General features: G+C 43.0%; 1 protein-coding gene across 1 annotated transcript in view; it reads right to left on the reverse strand.

Moving 5' to 3' along the window:
- Window positions 1-327: 327 nt before the first annotated feature.
- The window catches only part of LOC137648665 (uncharacterized), a 208,523-nt gene continuing 190,484 nt past the window's right edge, over window positions 328-18,366 (reverse strand). The window contains 1 exon segment of the mRNA XM_068381675.1: window positions 328-2,456. Within this exon segment, the coding sequence (XP_068237776.1) occupies window positions 2,371-2,456 (86 nt within the window). The 3' untranslated portion in view covers window positions 328-2,370.

Consider the following 18,366-nt stretch of genomic DNA (forward strand, 5'->3'; position numbering starts at 1 on the left):
ATAATCACCGGCTAAGTTAAATATTGAAAACTGCCAATCATGCAGAAATGATTTTGCTTTAATTTTACTGTTCTGAATATTGTTGTTTTTTCATTACCGGGTGAATCTTAAAATGCAGTCCAAAAACATCAGGTTTAATAAATTCCATAATACTTATTGAAGTATTCTTGTTCAAGTAGCACATAGTGTATGCCATTTTTTTTTTTTTTTTCATAATTCTGATCATCCTGTGAATTCAAATCTTATCAAACTATACACCCCACCATACAGTACTAGACATGCAATTCATAAAAGTCTATCCTCTTCTTTAGTAAAGAATACCACATAATATTCTAGGTTTTATTTCTGATATGACCAAATTAGGACATAGTCTTTCTAATCTTACAATTGAATAAGAAAAACTTCAAGTTTAAATCAGATGCAAATACTTTTTTGAGCAAATTAACAAGTCTATTTTCATAGTTGATCAATCATTTGTTTCATCTATTTTACTCTGGCATTAATATTACTTTTCTTTTTTAATTGTCTTATAAGAATATATTCTTTGCTTCTCAATTTCTTTTTCCATTCTAAGGCCCTTGAGCTTCTCACATTCTGCTTTTCCAACAAGAGTTTCAGTTTGGCTTGTAATATAATGAGAATATGTGCGTACATGTAGACAGTTAACCTGGGCTTTTCAGGACCCTTTTATCTTTAAGACTTGAGAATGAGTGTGGCTGTGGACATAAAACTCACAATTTTGGCTTAATATGATTGCTGGGTTTAATTTAGACAATCTCCAATGTAACAGCATGTTCAGTCATGAAATCAGGTTTGGTGTGTACAATAAACTATTCATTAGCCAAATATCTATGAAAGTCCATTAGCCTAAAGTAAGTTTAATAATTATTTTTTTAAAACATTTATCCTGTGTTCAAAATACAAATCCGCTTCTTACATGCACTATGGTTACCTGCACAATACCTTACTGAATTAATGTGGTCCATCTCAAGGTTAATCATAGTACTATTTACTTCCAGTATCATCCCCATTCTTATTATCATAAACACAGTATCATCCACATTCTTACTATCATAAACAATTTTAGAATATCATAACTCCTTAAATATAATAATTTCATAAATTCAATAATGCCAGATTAAGTTGTTTGGCAATATTCCTTAACAAAAAAAAATAAATAAATAAGGCCTTATACTTATATATTCAGAAAATTGACTGGTCCTTTATGATAAAATACAAATATTTTCTTTTAAAGCAGACTAAATCAAGTAGAGTACCGGTAAACCTTTAAAAGGAACAGCTACTTCGGAACTCTTTCATCCAATAAGAGCTAAGGCTATAGCAGAGTCCATTATATTTATTTACTAAACAAAATTAAAGCAATCTATATTCTCTGCAAAGATTTTGAGCGAAATAAGCTCCAACCCCTAAATGATGTCATAACCATTCCCGTTGTCTCCCATGTTAGCAGCGATCACAATACGTCCCCTCACAAATTTCAAACTACATTAACTTATAATCACTTTAAGGGGATGTGTTGTGACTACTATTAACGTGAGAGATAACATGAATGGCTATAACGTCATCAGGGGATCGGGCTTATTTCACTTGGAATCTATGCGGAGGATAAATAGCTTTATTAATTAAACTTTTGTTAATAGGCTGCAAATAACTTCAGTTTTGCATGCAAAATACAAGGGCATCAAGGATGTCAGCATAATAAACATCACCAATATCTTTACTTGCATCAGCCTCTGCATTATTGTATTTAAACAATATTTTGATGCTAAATTCTCCAGTTTCTCATTATAAATACTGTAATAATGTTTAATGCGAGTCTAAAGCTCCAAGAAAATCATTCATATAAACATGTAGTGTTTACTGTAATTTTGACTCCTACTCTACCAATTTACTTGAGCATCTGAATTGCCTGAACAACTCCTTGCCCTTCCTTATATGTTCCAGTTGTACTAAAATACACTTCAACTGTGTCTTTCCATAAAACTATGTATATTTCTTATAATCACCAATATGTTTAATGTCACAACTGAGTCATAATTAGACTTTATAAGTTCTATCAAAATACTAGAGAAATGTCAATAAAAAATAAGACAGTCTGAAGAGAACAACAGGAATAAACAAAATGTAACAGGCATATAGCAAAGTTGTTGGGCTAATATGACAATGAACAGTGCTAAAAAGTAGACATAATGGGCTATGCAAGGCACATACAACAGTAGCATCCTGCACTGAAACTAGGGTCAAACTACTAACCCATGATGCATTCCTTTCATTTTCAAACCAATCATTGAGTTTTCAAGGGAAACACCCACTAGAGTACTGTATATAGATGTTTTTCAGTAAAATTCACTAATCAAAAACTATATCATCTTCACTTGAAATTTTTTTCACTTTGAGGAAAAAGTCATCAACAAATTGCATTGTTCCATCTTCATCTGTTGGGAGGAGAGAAAATAAATAAATAAATATGACAATGAATTAATCCAAATGTACCGGATTATCTATATATACTGTGTGTGTGTGTGTCTGTGTGTGTGTGTGTGTGTGTGTGTATATATATATATATATATATATATATATATATATATATATATATATATATATATATACACACATGAAAAATTACCCTTTTCAACCTATTAATAAAAATGTAATCCTCAAGATACTACTTCTGTGTATAGAAAAAATCTTGTTATGTTTCCTACATTCATTTGCTCAGTTACCATGATATTTCAGTAAAGATATGAGTAGCTTGTAATATTTTTCTTAAAGGATAGAGAATCTGTTCAAAAGCTTTCTGAAATAAAGAATTTGAATTTATCTGTTAAAAGATCACCCAGTTACTTTTACTGATGTATGCTACTAATAAAGCCATCAACAAAGCCAATACAATATACTGTAAAGATCATACAGTGAACAATCGAAGAAATTTCAAAAACAAAATAAAAGTCCCCTATACATAAAGTATTAAAAATATAACTAAGAACATTAAAGCTGATAACCATGTTTTTCATATCCCAGGACCATAGGATGATCCTTAATAATGTTTATTAGAACAAAACAGATATTGAATCTGGAGTTTAGAAGGTACCAAGTGGAGATTGTGATGAAGTTAATGTGGGACAAACTGGCTGTTCTCATTCTCAAAGATTAACTCTTGGTCTACCATTGCATGCTAGCAATATGACAGCCTTGAGTGGTGCCATCCTCTCAAATACTTGCTCTGCCTAAGCATCACGACTTGAGGGAGGAGCAGGCAAATACGAAATGAACTTCAAAGAGCAGAGCGTGGAAGAGAGCGAACAAGCTCAATTCCATGAAAATGCTGGAAAGTAAGATTAAAACATGTCTTGTCTTACCCTGGTAACTTGGCCTGAGAATGCCTGGAGGAGACTCACTCTATGAGAGTAGTCAAGGGAATGAGAAAGAGGGTCTTAATCAAGAGGGCCTTGGCCCTTGATGTTCCAGCGAATAAAAGGGGCAAAACCTGAGGACCAAACAAACCCCTAATTTCCCATGAAAAAGGAAGACTTGGGCTCAAGTGCAAGCAAAGAAGAATGTTCAAACAAGAACTTGAAGATAAGAGAGTAAAATCAAGGGAAGTCTCCCCATACGTATGACTGTCCCGATCCATAATCCAAAATAAGAGGGGGAGAGAGACCCAACTGAAAGACAAATCGTAAATATGTGATCCTGACAAGGGAGGACAGAACAAGAGTATCTAAAAGGTATGCAACCGATAGGGAACAGGAGAGCAATCGGTCACAGACAACCACTCGAGCAAAGAGTTGCGACCTACAAACGTTTACTTATGTCATGCCGCTCTCTTGAGAATGCGTGAACCACTAGTAGTCCATCTAGTCTAGCACTTTGGGAGAGCAAACTAGAGGTAAATCAGCGATAACAAGCACAGGAAAAAGTGTTAAAAATGTTTGCATCGTCAGTTGCGTGGAAACATTGCAAAGCCGCTCGTATAGGGGTGTAATTCCAAAGTTTTCTAACCAAAAGCAAGAGCAGAAAGTCAAAAGCCAAAAGATTGCAGCCATGGATTATTCAAGTAGAAAACAACAGTGCTCGACTACTGTAGTCTCTGTGTCTTCGCTGAAGGGCTGGCTAACCCAATCCCTTACAGGAGAAAAGAATCAGAAGTATCCATTAAAATTCCTACCAAACAGTCTAAGGACTGCATGTTTAAACTAAGGAAAATGGGACCCGTTTTCTTTCATTCGATAGTCATCAGCTGACTTACTACCTATGTGAGGTACAAACAAAAGCCTCCATGAGCTACATTCTGTTTCTTTACATTGGAAAGTGCTTTACATATGCGTGACAAAATTCTTGTTGTTTTCTCTAAGATAAGCTGCTGAACACAAGATTGAATCCTTTACAGGCAATCATGGGATTTTCAGTGTAATTTTATGAAATAGAGAGAGATTAGTAGGAAAATGTCAAATCCTCTGAAAACTCTCTCTCTTGCCTTGCAGCAGAGACATGAGCTTTAAAAGGAATTGGTTTCCTTAAACATTTAAAATATGAACACTGAATAGCATACTCATAAATGCAGACAACTATTTATCACTTGTACAAAGGTTTCTCAATAAGAAAACATACCCTTGAGCTCTAGGTTTAGAATGATGTCAGAGCCCAAGCGGTGAAAAAATAGAACACTTATTCTAATTTCCTAACTGCCTCACACAAATTAGGGGCCAAGAAAGAAAGTCACAAGCTCAAAGAGCATAGACATAGAAGGGGGGACAACGAAATGACAAACATCTGACGCATGATAAAGCAGTAGCCAAAAAATTCAAATTTCACAAGTCGCTGGGACAGACCAGCAAACCCTGTGTAGCCTTATTTACAAGGTGACTGTCACCAAGCGGAAGGAGAACAGGAAAAAGAAGAATCATGATCCTGTAACGAGTGTCTGGATGTCCACTTGTTTTGATGTTAGAAAAAATTGGGGATAGATAATGCAGCCCAAGTTGCCAGCACTGACCACCATACCATGTGTTGCTTCAGCTGCAAAGTGCCTGTCGCCAAGCGGAAAGGACAATGGTACAAGATGACTCACTTCACGAAATGAGTGCCTGGACTGGTCCCTTAGTTCAGGGTCAGGAGATCTAGGGATTCAAAGCTACCCCAATAGCCAGTACTGATCAGCATACCACATGTTGCCTTATTGGAGGGTGACTGTCACCGAGTAGAAAGAACGCTGGTAGGAGACTGCTCTTTCCCGTGGAGTGAGTGTCTGTGCTTAGTTCAGTGTCAGGAGAAATGGTGAGTATGTCAATACAGCTCTAGTCCCCAGAGCAGACCAGCGAGCCATGTGTCGCCATACTCGCAAGGTGACTGTCGCCAAGCTTTGGGAGCACCGGTAGGAGACGACTCAAGCCTACGGAATGAGCGTCTGGTCAGTCAGTTGGTCTGGTGTATGAAGACATCTGGGAGTATAGACATTGCAGCCCTATATGTTAACTCCAAGAACACACACTACCAATTGTCACTTGTCTCGTGTGCATGACTGACAACGTGAAACAAGGAGCAAAACATCACAGCAGGAAGCAAGACACATGTCAAGCGCTTGTCCTCTGACAATCTGAAATACATAGTATATTCAAAACAGATCATGGAATGATCTACCTAATCAGGCAGTTGAATCGGTGAAATTTCAAAGTTCAAACTAGCAGCGAAAGATTTCTGTTGAAATGACCGACAAAAGACTTTATTGTTAATACAGTATAACCTATCCATTTTGATATTGTTACTGGTCTTAAAATTATTTATATTTATTATTCATTACTTTTCTTGAAGTTTATTTTCATTCCTCACTGAGCTATTATCCCTTGTTGGAGCGCTTGATCTTAAAGCACTCTGCCCATCCAACCAGAGTTGCAGCTTAGTTAGTAATAATAATAATAATAATACTAATAATGTGAACCATATTAGAGACCCTTTCGGAAACATTCAATCAAAAGAGTGTCTTGAGCATAAATAAATGCATAACGGATACGCGACTACAAGGAAAATTCTAAGAAGACCCCTTAGGAAATTAAATGAAAGGAAGGAGGGGACTGGACCTTCGGTTGACTTGAGGAATAAACTCTATACATTAATTAAAAAAATTTTCCTAACCTCATCGTCCCTCCATAAACATGATACACCCAAAATAGTAACTTTCCTGGTCCCCTTGCCTAAGGACTGAAGACTATTCTTAGGTCTAACACTTCATTCAAAACCCTTCATCCTTGCCTAGGCGCTCTATGGGACCATTACGGGAACAAAAGGGGGGATAGATAGGTAATATATTGTTAGGCACCTGCCCAGACATGATACCCCTAAGCATATGCCATGTCGGGGTTCCCAAGAAAAGGGATCTGTCATACCCTTACATTGGGTACCAGTAACAAGAACCTACGGAGGAGCTGAAAGAGAACGATTGTTAGCATTCATAAAAAGGTGAATTTTATTTTTACTGTCAATCTATTACTTAACAGTATCTTTGTTAAAGTTTTGCTGAAAAGACACATTTCTGACTTCAAACAGATACTAAGGAAAAAAGTTGACTCGATGCTGAACGAGTCCACAGAAAAACAAATGGATGAAAGGGAAGGAAAGGGTGAAGCATAGTCAAAATAGGTCAAAATTTCATATCAAAATCTGGCTGTATACTGTTTCAGTTTAGCGAAATCTATGCTACAGTATGGGCATGAGTCATGGTATGACAATGAAACCATATCCAACAAATATGTTATTTTTATTAATAAAATAAATTTTTGAATATACTTACCCGGTGATCATATAAGCTGTCAGCTCTGCTGCCCGACAGAAAAACCTAAGGACAAAATACGCCAGCGATCGATATACAGGTGGGGGTGTACATCAACAGCGCCATCTGTCGAGCAGGTACTCAAGTACTCCATGTAAACACAGAACCAATTTTCTCCTCGGTCCACTGGGTCTCTATTGGGGAGGAAGGGAGGGTCCTTTAATATATGATCACCGGGTAAGTATATTCAAAAATTTATTTTATTAATAAAAATTAAATTTTTCAATATTAAACTTAGCCGGTGATCATATAAGCTGATTCACACCCAGGGGGGTGGGTAGAGACCAGCATTACATGTTTACATTATTAAGAGCTAAGTATTTTGTATTTCATTTTAGCAGTTATTCAAAATAACAAACATAAAATAAATAAGTACCTGGTAAGGAAGTCGACTTGAACAATTACTCTGCCTTTTTAAGTACGTCTTCCTTACTGAGCCTCGCGATCCTCATAGGATGCTGTGCGACTCCTAGGAGCTGAAGTATCAAGGGTTGCAACCCATACTAAAGGACCTCATCAAAACCTCTAATCTAGGCGCTTCTCAAGAAAAGAATTTGACCACCCGCCAAATCAACCAGGATGCGAAAGGCTTCTTAGCCTTCCGGACAACCCAAAAACAACAATAAAAAACATTTCAAGAGAAAGATTAAAAAGGTTATGGAATTAGGGGAATGTAGTGGTTGAGCCCTCACCCACTACTGCACTCGCTGCTACGAATGGTCCCAGGGTGTAGCAGTTCTCGTAAAGAGACTGGACATCTTTAAGATAAAAAGACGCGAACACTGACTTGCTTCTCCAATAGGTTGCGTCCATTATACTCTGCAGAGATCTGTTTTGTTTGAAGGCCACTGAAGTTGCGACAGCTCTAACTTCATGTGTCCTTACCTTCAGCAAAGCATGGTCTTCCTCATTCAGATGGGAATGAGCTTCTCGTATCAACAGTCTAATATAATAGGAAACTGCATTCTTCGACATAGGTAAAGAAGGTTTCTTAATAGCACACCATAAAGCTTCTGACTGTCCTCGTAAAGCTTTAGTTCGTTTTAAATAGAACTTAAGAGCTCTAACAACGGCACAAGACTCTTTCTAGTTCATTTCCAACCAAATTAGAAAGGCTTGGAATATCGAACGATTTCGGCCAAGGACGAGAAGGTAGTTCGTTTTTGGCTAGAAAACCAAGCTGCAAAGAACATGTAGCCGTCTCAGATGAAAATCCGATGTTCCTGCTGAAGGCGTGTATCTCACTGACTCTTTTAGCTGTAGCTAAGCAGACGAGGAAAAGAGTCTTTAAAGTGAGATCTTTAAAGGAGGCTGATTGTAGCGGCTCGAACCTTTCTGACATAAGGAATCTTAGTACCACGTCTAAATTCCAACCTGGTGTGGCCAAACGACGCTCCTTCGAGGTCTCAAAAGACTTAAGGAGGTCCTGTAGATCTTTGTTGTTGGAAAGATCTAAGCCTCTGTGACGGAAGACTGCTGCCAACATGCTTCTGTAACCCTTGATCGTGGGAGCTGAAAGAGATCTTTCCTTCCTCAGATATAAAAGGAAGTCAGCTATTTGAGTTACAGAGGTACTGGTTGAGGATACTGATACCGACTTGCACCAGCTTCGGAAGACTTCCCACTTCGACTGGTAGACTCTAAGAGTGGATGTCCTCCTTGCTCTAGCAATCGCCCTGGCTGCCTCCTTCGAAAAGCCTCTAGCTCTCGAGAGTCTTTCGATAGTCTGAAGGCAGTCAGACGAAGAGCGTGGAGGCTTGGGTGTACCTTCTTTACGTGTGGCTGACGTAGAAGGTCCACTCTTAGCGGAAGAGTTCTGGGAACGTCCACTAGCCATTGCAGTACCTCGGTGAACCATTCTCTCGCGGGCCAGAGGGGAGCAACCAACGTCAACCTTGTCCCTTCGTGAGAGGCGAACTTCTGCAGTACCTTGTTGACAATCTTGAACGGGGGGAATGCATAAAGGTCTAGATGGGACCAATCCAGTAGAAAGGCATCTATATGAACTGCTGCAGGGTCCGGGATTGGCGAGCAATAATTTGGGAGTCTCTTGGTCATTGAGGTTGCAAAGAGATCTATGGTAGGTTGGCCCCATGTGGCCCAAAGTCTCTTGCATACATTCTTGTGAAGGGTCCATTCTGTTGGGATGATTTGACCCTTTCGACTGAGGCGGTCCGCCATGACATTCATGTTGCCTTGAATGAACCTCGTTACTAGAGACAGGTTTAGATCTCTTGACCAGGTGAGGAGGTCCCTTGCGATCTCGTACAACTTCAGAGAATGGGTCCCTCCTTGCTTGGAGATGTACGCCAAGGCCGTGGTGTTGTCGGAGTTCACCTCCACCACCTTGCCTAGAAGGAGGGACTTGAAGCTTTTCAAGGCCAGATGAACTGCCAGTAGCTCCTTGCAGTTGATATGTAATGCTCTTTGCTCCGAGTTCCAGGTGCCCAAGCATTCCCGACCATCTAATGTCGCACCCCAGCCCGTGTCCGATGCGTCCGAGAAGAGAACGTGGTTGGGGGTCTGAACAGTCAGTGGCAGACCCTCTCTGAGGTTGATGTTGTCCTTCCACCAGGTCAGTGATGACTTCATCTTCTCGGAAATAGGGATCGAGACCGCTTCTAGCGTCTTGTCCTTTCTCCAGTGAACAGCCAGGTGAAATTGAAGGGGACGGAGGTGCAGTCTCCCTAACGCAATGAACTGGTCCAGTGATGAAAGCGTCCCTATCAGACTCATCCACTGTCTGACTGAACATCGGTCCTTCATTAGCATGTTCTGGATGCATCCTTGGGCTTGACTTATTCTGGGGGCCGACGGAAAAGCCCGAAAAGCTTGACTGTGAATCTCCATCCCTAGGTACACTATAGTTTGGGATGGGACCAGTTGGGACTTTTCCATATTGACCAGGAGACCCAATTCCTTGGTCAGATCTAGAGTCCACTTTAGATTCTCCAGACAGCGACGACTGGACGAAGCTCTTAAAAGCCAGTCGTCCAAATAGAGGGAGGCTCTGATGTCTGCTAAATGCAGGAATTTGGCAATATTCCTCATCAGTTTCGTAAAGACAAGAGGCGCCGTGCTTAGGCCAAAGCACAGGGCTTGAAATTGGTAGACAACCTTCCCGTAAACGAACCTTAGAAAAGGTTGGGAATCTGGGTGGATGGGGACGTGAAAGTAAGCGTCCTTGAGGTCTAAAGAGACCATCCAGTCTTCCTTCCTGACCGCTGCTAGAACAGACTTTGTCGTCTCCATGGCGAACGTCTGCTTGGTGACAAAGACATTCAGAGCACTGACGTCTAGCACCGGTCTCCACCCTCCTGTCTTCTTTACCACTAAGAAGAGACGGTTGTAGAAGCCCGGGGATTGATGGTCCCGGACTTTGACTACCGCTCCCTTTTCTAGTAAGAGAGACACCTCTTGCTTCAAAGCTAGTCGCTTGTCCTCCTCTCTGTACCTGGGAGAGAGGTCGATGGGAGTCGTTGCTAGAGGGGGCTTGCGTAAGAATGGGATCTTGTACCCCTCTCTGAGCAACTTCACAGATTGTGCATCTGCGCCCCTGTTCTCCCAGGACTGCCAGTAGTTCTTGAGTCTGGCTCCCACTGCTGTCTGAAGACGGTGGCAGTCAGACTCTGCCTCTAAAGGACTTGGTACCTTTCTTCTTGCTCCCACGTTTCCCTTCGGCACGAGCACTTCCTCTGCTGGAGGCTCTGCCACGAAAGGGTGGAATAAATCTTGACGCTGGAGTATCCATCCTGGGTCTAGACACGGAAGGCAAAGGGGTGGCTTTGCGTGCAGATGACGCAACTAGGTCATGCGTGTCTTTTTGAATCAAGGAGGCAGCAATCTCCTTGATCAACTCCTCTGGGAAAAGGCACTTCGAGAGAGGAGCAAACATAAGCTCCGACCTCTGACATTGTGTTACTCCAGCTGACAAGAAGGAACAAAGGTTTTCTCGTTTCTTGAGGACCCCGGAAACGAACGAAGCCGCAAGCTCACTGGAACCGTCCCGTATGGCCTTGTCCATGCAGGACATAATGAGCATGGAAGTTTCCTTGTCAGAAGGGGAGGTCTTCCTGCTCAACGCTCCCAAACACCAATCCAAAAAGTTAAACACTTCGAACGCTCTGAACACTCCTTTCATCAGATGATCTAAATCTGAAGGAGTCCAACAAATCTTGGAGCGTCTCATGGCCAGCCTGCGGGGAGAGTTTACTAGACTTGAGAAGTCGCCCTGGGCAGAGGCAGGAACTCCCAAGCCGAGAACTTCTCCCGTGGCATACCAGACGCTCGATCTGGAAGCAAGTTTCGCAGGGGGAAACAAGAATGCTGTCTTCCCCAGGTGCTTTTTGGACTGCATCCAATCTCCCAACACCCTTAAAGCTCTCTTGGACGAGCGGGCGAGGACGAGCTTCGTAAAGGCAGGCGCGGATGACTGCGTGCCTAAAGCGAACTCAGATGGAGGTGAGCGTGGGGCCGCAGAAACAAACTGATCGGGATACAAATCCTTGAACAGTGCAAGTACTTTTCTAAAGTCCAAGGAGGGAGGCGTGGTCTTGGGTTCGTCGATGTCCGTGTGCGGGTCGTCAAGGTGTGCAGCGTCGTCATCATCAGAGAGTCCATCGTCTGAATGCTGAAGAGGAAGCGGCAAAGGAGTAGGCATTGGCTGGTCAGCTGAGTCCGGCAGCACGGGTGCATGCGTGACTGCACTGGACGCAACGTCATGGAACTGTTGGTCAGTCTGTGAGCAGGCAACAACCATAGCTGCGCGGGGGCGCAAAGCGTCTACTCCCGACTGTCTAGTCTGCTGTGGGCGAGTAGGGGTAACCACAGTGGGTTGCGGAGGTTGACGCACCGCGTCAAAACAAAACAACTTAGGTTGTTGTTGTTGTAACTCGCGAACGTCAACGGAGGGTTCCGTGCGTCGGCGAACGTCAACATGCGGCTGGCAGGGTACAGTGCGCATGGGTGGCGGGACTCTCACAGCTGGAGTGCGGGAGAAGGTAGCCTCAGCGTCAACTGGACGCACAACCGTGGTTGGTTGTAGGCTAACGGGTGCAGCGTCAACCTTCTCCGCACGAAAGTCCTGCATTAAAGATGACAACTGTGTCTGCATGGTCTGCAGCAAAGCCCACTTAGGGTCTACAGTAGCAGGTGCGGCAACAGACGGTGTTATTGCCTGTTGCGGTACCGCTTTGCCTCTCTTAGGAGGTGTGCAGTCATCTGAAGACTGCAGCGAGTCCGAACTGACCCAGTGGCTACAACTGGGCCGTTGGACTTGCGCGGAAGGGACCTTGCGTTTGAGAGGTCGTGAGACCTTGGTCCATTGTTTCTTCCGAGAAACATCTTCCGCAGACGAGGAATAAATGGGCTCTCTCGTCTTCTTGTGGGTGGGGCGATCTTGGCAAGATACGTCCGAAACCACGGAGGGAACGTCTGTCCGCTGATTAAAGCCTGTCGAACCCTTTGGTCGTACGACATTGCTTCTCCCCTGGGCTTGGGAGCTTGCAAGAGGTCCCGGACTGGGAGGACGACAGGCACGAACAGACGCACCCTCAAGCACAACACTAACACTTTTCACAACACTTCCACTCACTAGGTCACTACCCACTGCACTCTTACCCTTCAACTCCCTGACGTCTGCCATGAGTTGGTTACGGTCACTCGCCAATGACTCGACTCTCTCACCCAGAGCCTGGATGGCACGCATCATATCTGCCATCGAAGGTTGTTGAGTGCTAGAAGGGGGATCAGGAGCAACCACTACAGGGGAAGGAATAGGTTGTGGGGCATGGGGAGAGGAAAAATCAACTGAGCGAGATGAACTCCTCCTGACTCTATCTCTCTCTAGCCTACGTGAATATTTCAGGAATTCGAGAAAATCGAATTCCGAAAGCCCAACGCATTCCTCACATCGATCTTCCAATTGACAGGTTTTACCCCGACAATTGGAACAAATGGTGTGCGGATCGATAGAGGCCTTCGGAAGACGCCTTGAACAGTCCCTAGCACTACACTTCCTGTATTTAGGGACTTGAGAAGGGTCAGCCATCTTGAATTAGTCAAAGGGGAATTCAAAATCTATCCAAGTCGTCAACAAATAATCCAAAATTCAATCAAAGAATGCAAGGAAGTATTGAAGATAACCTCTGCAAAGCGAAAGCTAATAACTAGAAATGAGTACTTCACCAAAATCTTTGAAAATCAATCCAGTAAGCAACAGCGTATTTAGTAGGTCTTGCCGGTGGCACGACAGAGAGAAAATTGGTTCTGTGTTTACATGGAGTACTTGAGTACCTGCTCGACAGATGGCGCTGTTGATGTACACCCCCACCTGTATAGCGATCGCTGGCGTATTTTGTCCTTAGGTTTTTCTGTCGGGCAGCAGAGCTGACAGCTTATATGATCACCGGCTAAGTTTAATATTGAAAATTTGTAGATTTGAGAACGAAGCCCTCAGAAGAATATTGGGAGTTAAATGGCAGGACAGGACTAGAAATGAAACTATAAGAGAGATTACTCAAGTGTTATATGCAGAAGAGATCATGGTGAGGGGTAGATGGAGATGGTTTGGGCGTTCTCTTTACACTCCCCAAGAGAGATTAGTTCCAACTTTTAACTGAGCTCCACAAGGCACTAGAAGAATTTGAAGACCCAGGTCTACAATGCTAAGGTCTATGAAACATGAAGTAGATGATTTATAATTATTTTCAAAAGTACATGACGGAGACAACTGGTGAAATCTAATCGAGGCCCTTTGCGTCAATATGCGTAGGAGGAGGTGATGATGATGACGAGAGGCATTTTGCAAGGTGAGAGAATGGGGAAATATTTATTTTGGGGTAGACATCAACACAGCTTCAAGTAGAAGCAATATTTAGGGGAGTTTCATAAAAAATGATATTTTCAATTTAAAATAAATTTTTGAATATACTTACCCGGTGGATATATATGTAGCTAACGTCTCCGACAGTCGACAGATTCCAAAAACTCGCGAGCGATCACCGTGGTGGTTGCTGGGTGTGAACACCAGCGCCAACTGCCGGCAGGATACTGCATATATTTCCCCAGGAATTCAGTTCTTCTCAGTCCGTAGGGTCTCTATCTGGGAGGAAGGGGGGGTCTTTAATTACATATATCCACTGGGTAAGTATATTCAAAAATTTATTTTAAATTGAAAATATCATTCTTAAATATCTAACTTAGCCGGTGGATATATATGTAGCTGATTCACACCCATGGTGGAGGGTAGAGACCAGTATTAAACACTAAAGGAATATAAGCTCAAGAGTTTTTGACAATTATCCAAAAAACAAACAAACAAACAAACTGATAAGGAAGCTGACTCTGATGATACTCTGCCTCATTAGTCCGCTATCCTTACGAAGCCCAGCGTTCCACTCAGGGTGCTGAAAGACTTCTAGGAGCTGTTATATTTAGGGTGAACACCCCTATAACAGGACCTCATCAATACCCTTGATCTGGGCGCTCTCAAGAAACAAGTTTGACCACCTGCCAAATCAAAAGATTGCAGAAGACTTCTTAGTCTCCACATACAACCCCAAAAAAGATTAAAAGTTTCAAAAGAAGAAAAAGGATATTGGGATTAAGGGAATGTAGTGGTAGAACCTCCACCCACTACTGCACTCGCTGCTACGAATGGTCCTAAAGTGTAGCAGTCCTCATAAAGAGTCAGGACATTTTTTAAATAATGTGAAGCGAACACAGATCTACTCCTCCAAAACGTTGCGTCCATAATGCTTCTAAGGAATCTATTTTGTTTGAACGCTACTGAAGTTGCCACCGCTCTAACTTCATGAGTTTTAACTTGAAGCAATTTTAGATCATTCTCACTTGAAGGAGAGTGAGCCTCTCTAATTAAAAGTCTAATAAAGTAAGACAACGCATTCTTCGACATATGTAAGGAGGGCTTTTTAACTGAACACCATAAAGCCTCTGAATTACCTCGCAGCAATTTGGTTCTATTTAAATCAAATTTAAGAGCTCTAACAGGGCACAGGACTCTTTCAACTTCATTCCCAACAATTTCAGATAGACTGGGAAGTTCAAACGATTTAGGCCTTGGACGAGATGGTCATTCATTTTTGGCTAAAAAACCAAGCTGAAGTGAGCATACTGCTTTATTAGCGCAGAAGCCGATATTTTTGCTGAAAGCATGTACCTCACTAACTCTCTTTGCGGTAGCCAAGCTCACTAAAAAGAGAGTTTTGAGTGTAAGATCTTTGAGTGAGGTTGAATTCAACGGCTCAAACCTATCAGACATAAGGAACTTAAGGACCACGTCCAAGTTCCAAGCAGGAGTAGTAATCTGACGCTCCTTGGAAGTCTCAAAAGACTTGAGAAGGTCTTGAAGATCTTTATTATTAGACAGATCCAAATTTATAGGTCTAAAAACTGAAGCTAACATGCTTCTGTAGCCTTTAATGGTAGAGGCAGAAAGGGTGCAATCATTTCTAAGATAAAGTAGAAAGTCTGCAATCTGTGCTACAGTGGTACTGGAAGAGGAAATAGAGGAGGACTTGCACCGGTCTCTAAATACCTCCCATTTAGATTGGTAGATCCTGATGGTAGAGGATCTTCTAGCCCTCGCGATCGCTCTAGCTGCCTCCTTCGAAAACCCTCGAGCTCTAGAGAGTCTTTCGATAGTCTGAAGGCCGTTAGACGAAGCGCGGGGAGACTTTGATGAAATCTTTTTATATGAGGTTGACGCAGGAGATCCATCCGTAACGGTAAACTTCTTGGGATGTCCACCAGCCATAGAAGTACCTCTGTGAACCATTCTCTCGACGGCCAGAGGGGAGCAACCAACGTCAACCTGGTCCCTTCATGAGAGGCGAACTTCTGAAGCACCTTGTTTAGGATCTTGGACGGTGGGAAGGCATAGATGTCTAGGTGAGACCAGTCCATCAGGAAAGCGTCTATGTGGGCCACCTCTGGATCTGGAACTGGAGAGCAGTAAGTCAGGAGCCTCTTTGTCAGTGAAGTCGCAAACAGATCTATGGTGGGTTGACCCCATGTCATCCATAGCTTCTCGCACACATTCTTGTGTAACGTCCACTCCGTGGAGATGACTTGTCCTCTTCTGCTGAGGCAGTCCACTAAGACATTCATTTCTCCTTGCACGAATCTCGTCAAAAGAGAGATGTTTCTTGCCTTTGACCAAATGAGAAGGTCCCTTGCAGTGACGAAAAGGGAGTGGGAGTGAGTCCCTCCTTGTTTTGAGATGTCGGCCAAGGCCGTGGTATTGTCTGCATTCACCTCTACCACTTTGTTCTGAACCAGACTCTCGAAACTCTTTAAAGCTAGATGGACTGCCAGAAGTTCTTTGCAGTTTATATGGAGTTTCTTCTGATCTGTGGACCAAAGACCCGAGCATTCCAGATTGTCCAGTGTCACTCCCCAACCCAAATCCGATGCATCTGAATACAACACATGGTTTGGGTTCTTGATCGCAAGAGAAAGACCTTCTCGAAGTCTGATGTTGCTGTCCCACCAAGTCAGACATGTCTTGACTGAGTTGGAGATCGGAATAGAAATCGTCTCTAAGCCCTTCTCCTTGTTCCAATGGTGGTTTAGGTGAAACTGGAGAGGGCGAAGGTTGAGTCTCCCCAGAGAGATAAACTGTTCCAGCGATGAAAGAGTTCCCACGAGGCTCATCCAAACTCTTACAGAGCAACTGCTTTTCTCTTGCAAGTGACGGACTTTTAGCAGAGCTTGCTCCATTTTTGTGGGAGACGGAAAAGCCCGAAAAACTCGACTCTGTATCTCCATCCCAAAATAAAGAATTGTCTGGGATGGAGTAAGTTGCGACTTTTCTACGTTCACTAGGAGACCTAACTCTTTGGTTAGGTCTAATGTCCATTTGAGGTCCTACAGACAGCGATATAATGACGACGCCCTGAGTAACCAGTCGTCCAAATAAAGGGAGGCTCTGATCCCTGACAAATGGAGAGAGCTCGCTACATTTCACATGAGCCTTGTAAAAACAAGAGGAGCAGGGCTGAGGCCGAAGCACAGTGCTCGGAACTGATACACTACTTTCCCGTACACAAACCTCAGATATTGTTGAAAGTTTGGGTGAATCGGGATGTGGAAGTATGCATCCTGAAGGTCGAGAGAGACCATCCAGTTGCCTTCCCTTACCGCTGCTAAAACAGATTTGGTAGTCTCCATTCGTGAATTTTGTCTTTACAATAAACATATTGAGAGCACTTACATCTAGCACTGGCCTCCAACCTCCTGTGTTCTTTGGAACCAGGAAGAGACGGTTGTAAAAGCCTGGGGATTGAAGGTTCGAGACTTTCACCACCGCCCCCTTTTCTAACAAAAGAGACACTTGATGTCGCAAAGCCTGTCTCTTTGTCTCCTCTCGATACCTGGGAGAGAGGTCTATCGGAAAATTTACTAGAGGAGGTCTCCATACAAAAGGGATTTTGTAACCCTCCTTTAGTAACAGAACTGACTCTCGGTCTGCTCCCCTTCTCTCCCAGGCCTGCCAGAAGTTCGTCAGTCTGGCACCTACCGCTGCCTGAAGCCGTGGGCAGTCAGACTCTGCCACGGGAGGATCTGGATCCCCTTCTCTTACCTCGTTTGTTATCCGGACGAGAGGTTCCCCTGCTGGGGGCTCTGCCACGAAAGGGAGGAATAAATCTTGTAGCTGGCGTATCAAACTTGGGTTTGTTGGCATAAGAAGAAGGTAAAACCTTGCGCGCTGTCTTGGCCACTAAATTGTGCATGTCCTTCAGTGCAAGAGATGACGCAATATCTTTAATAAGATGTTGTGGGAACAGAGTACTCGACAAAGGCGCAAAAAGAAGCTCTGACTTCTGACAAGGGGTAACCCCTACAGAAAGAAAAGAACACAAGGTTTCTCTTTTCTTAAGTAATCCTGCAGTGAACGTAGCTGTCAGTTCATTGGAGCCATCCCTTATGGCCTTGTCCATGCATGACATTATTTGTACAGCAATATCATTGTCCGATGGAGAGACCTTCTTATTTAAGGCTCCCAGGGACCAATCCAAAAAATTAAACACTTCAAACGCACGAAAAACTCCTTTCAGGAGATGATCAAGTTCTGAAGATGACCAGAAAATCTTCGAACGTCTCATGGCTAGACGACGAGGAGAGTCTACTAGGCTTGAGAAGTCTCCCTGGGCAGAGGCAGGAACTCCCAAGCCGAGAACTTCTCCTGTGTCATACCAGACGCTCGAGCGAGAGGCCAATTTAAAAGGAGGAAAAGCAAAGGAAAACTTTCCTAAACTTCTCCTGGTTTCCAACCAGTCTCCCAGTAAGCGCATGGCTCTCTTGGAAGAGCGAGAGAGAACTAACTTCGTAAACGAAGGAGTCGAAGAAGTCATGCCTAAAGTAAATTCAGACGGCGGCGAACGTGGAGCAGCCGTTCCAAAATGAGTAGGAAAAATTTCCCTAAAGATGTTCATAATCTTTTTAAAGTCAAGGGATTGTTGGACAACCCTAAGTTCCTCCTCTTCTGCATGAATCCC

The sequence above is a fragment of the Palaemon carinicauda genome, chromosome 1, assembly GCF_036898095.1.
Source record: "Palaemon carinicauda isolate YSFRI2023 chromosome 1, ASM3689809v2, whole genome shotgun sequence".
Lineage (NCBI taxonomy): Eukaryota > Metazoa > Arthropoda > Malacostraca > Decapoda > Palaemonidae > Palaemon > Palaemon carinicauda.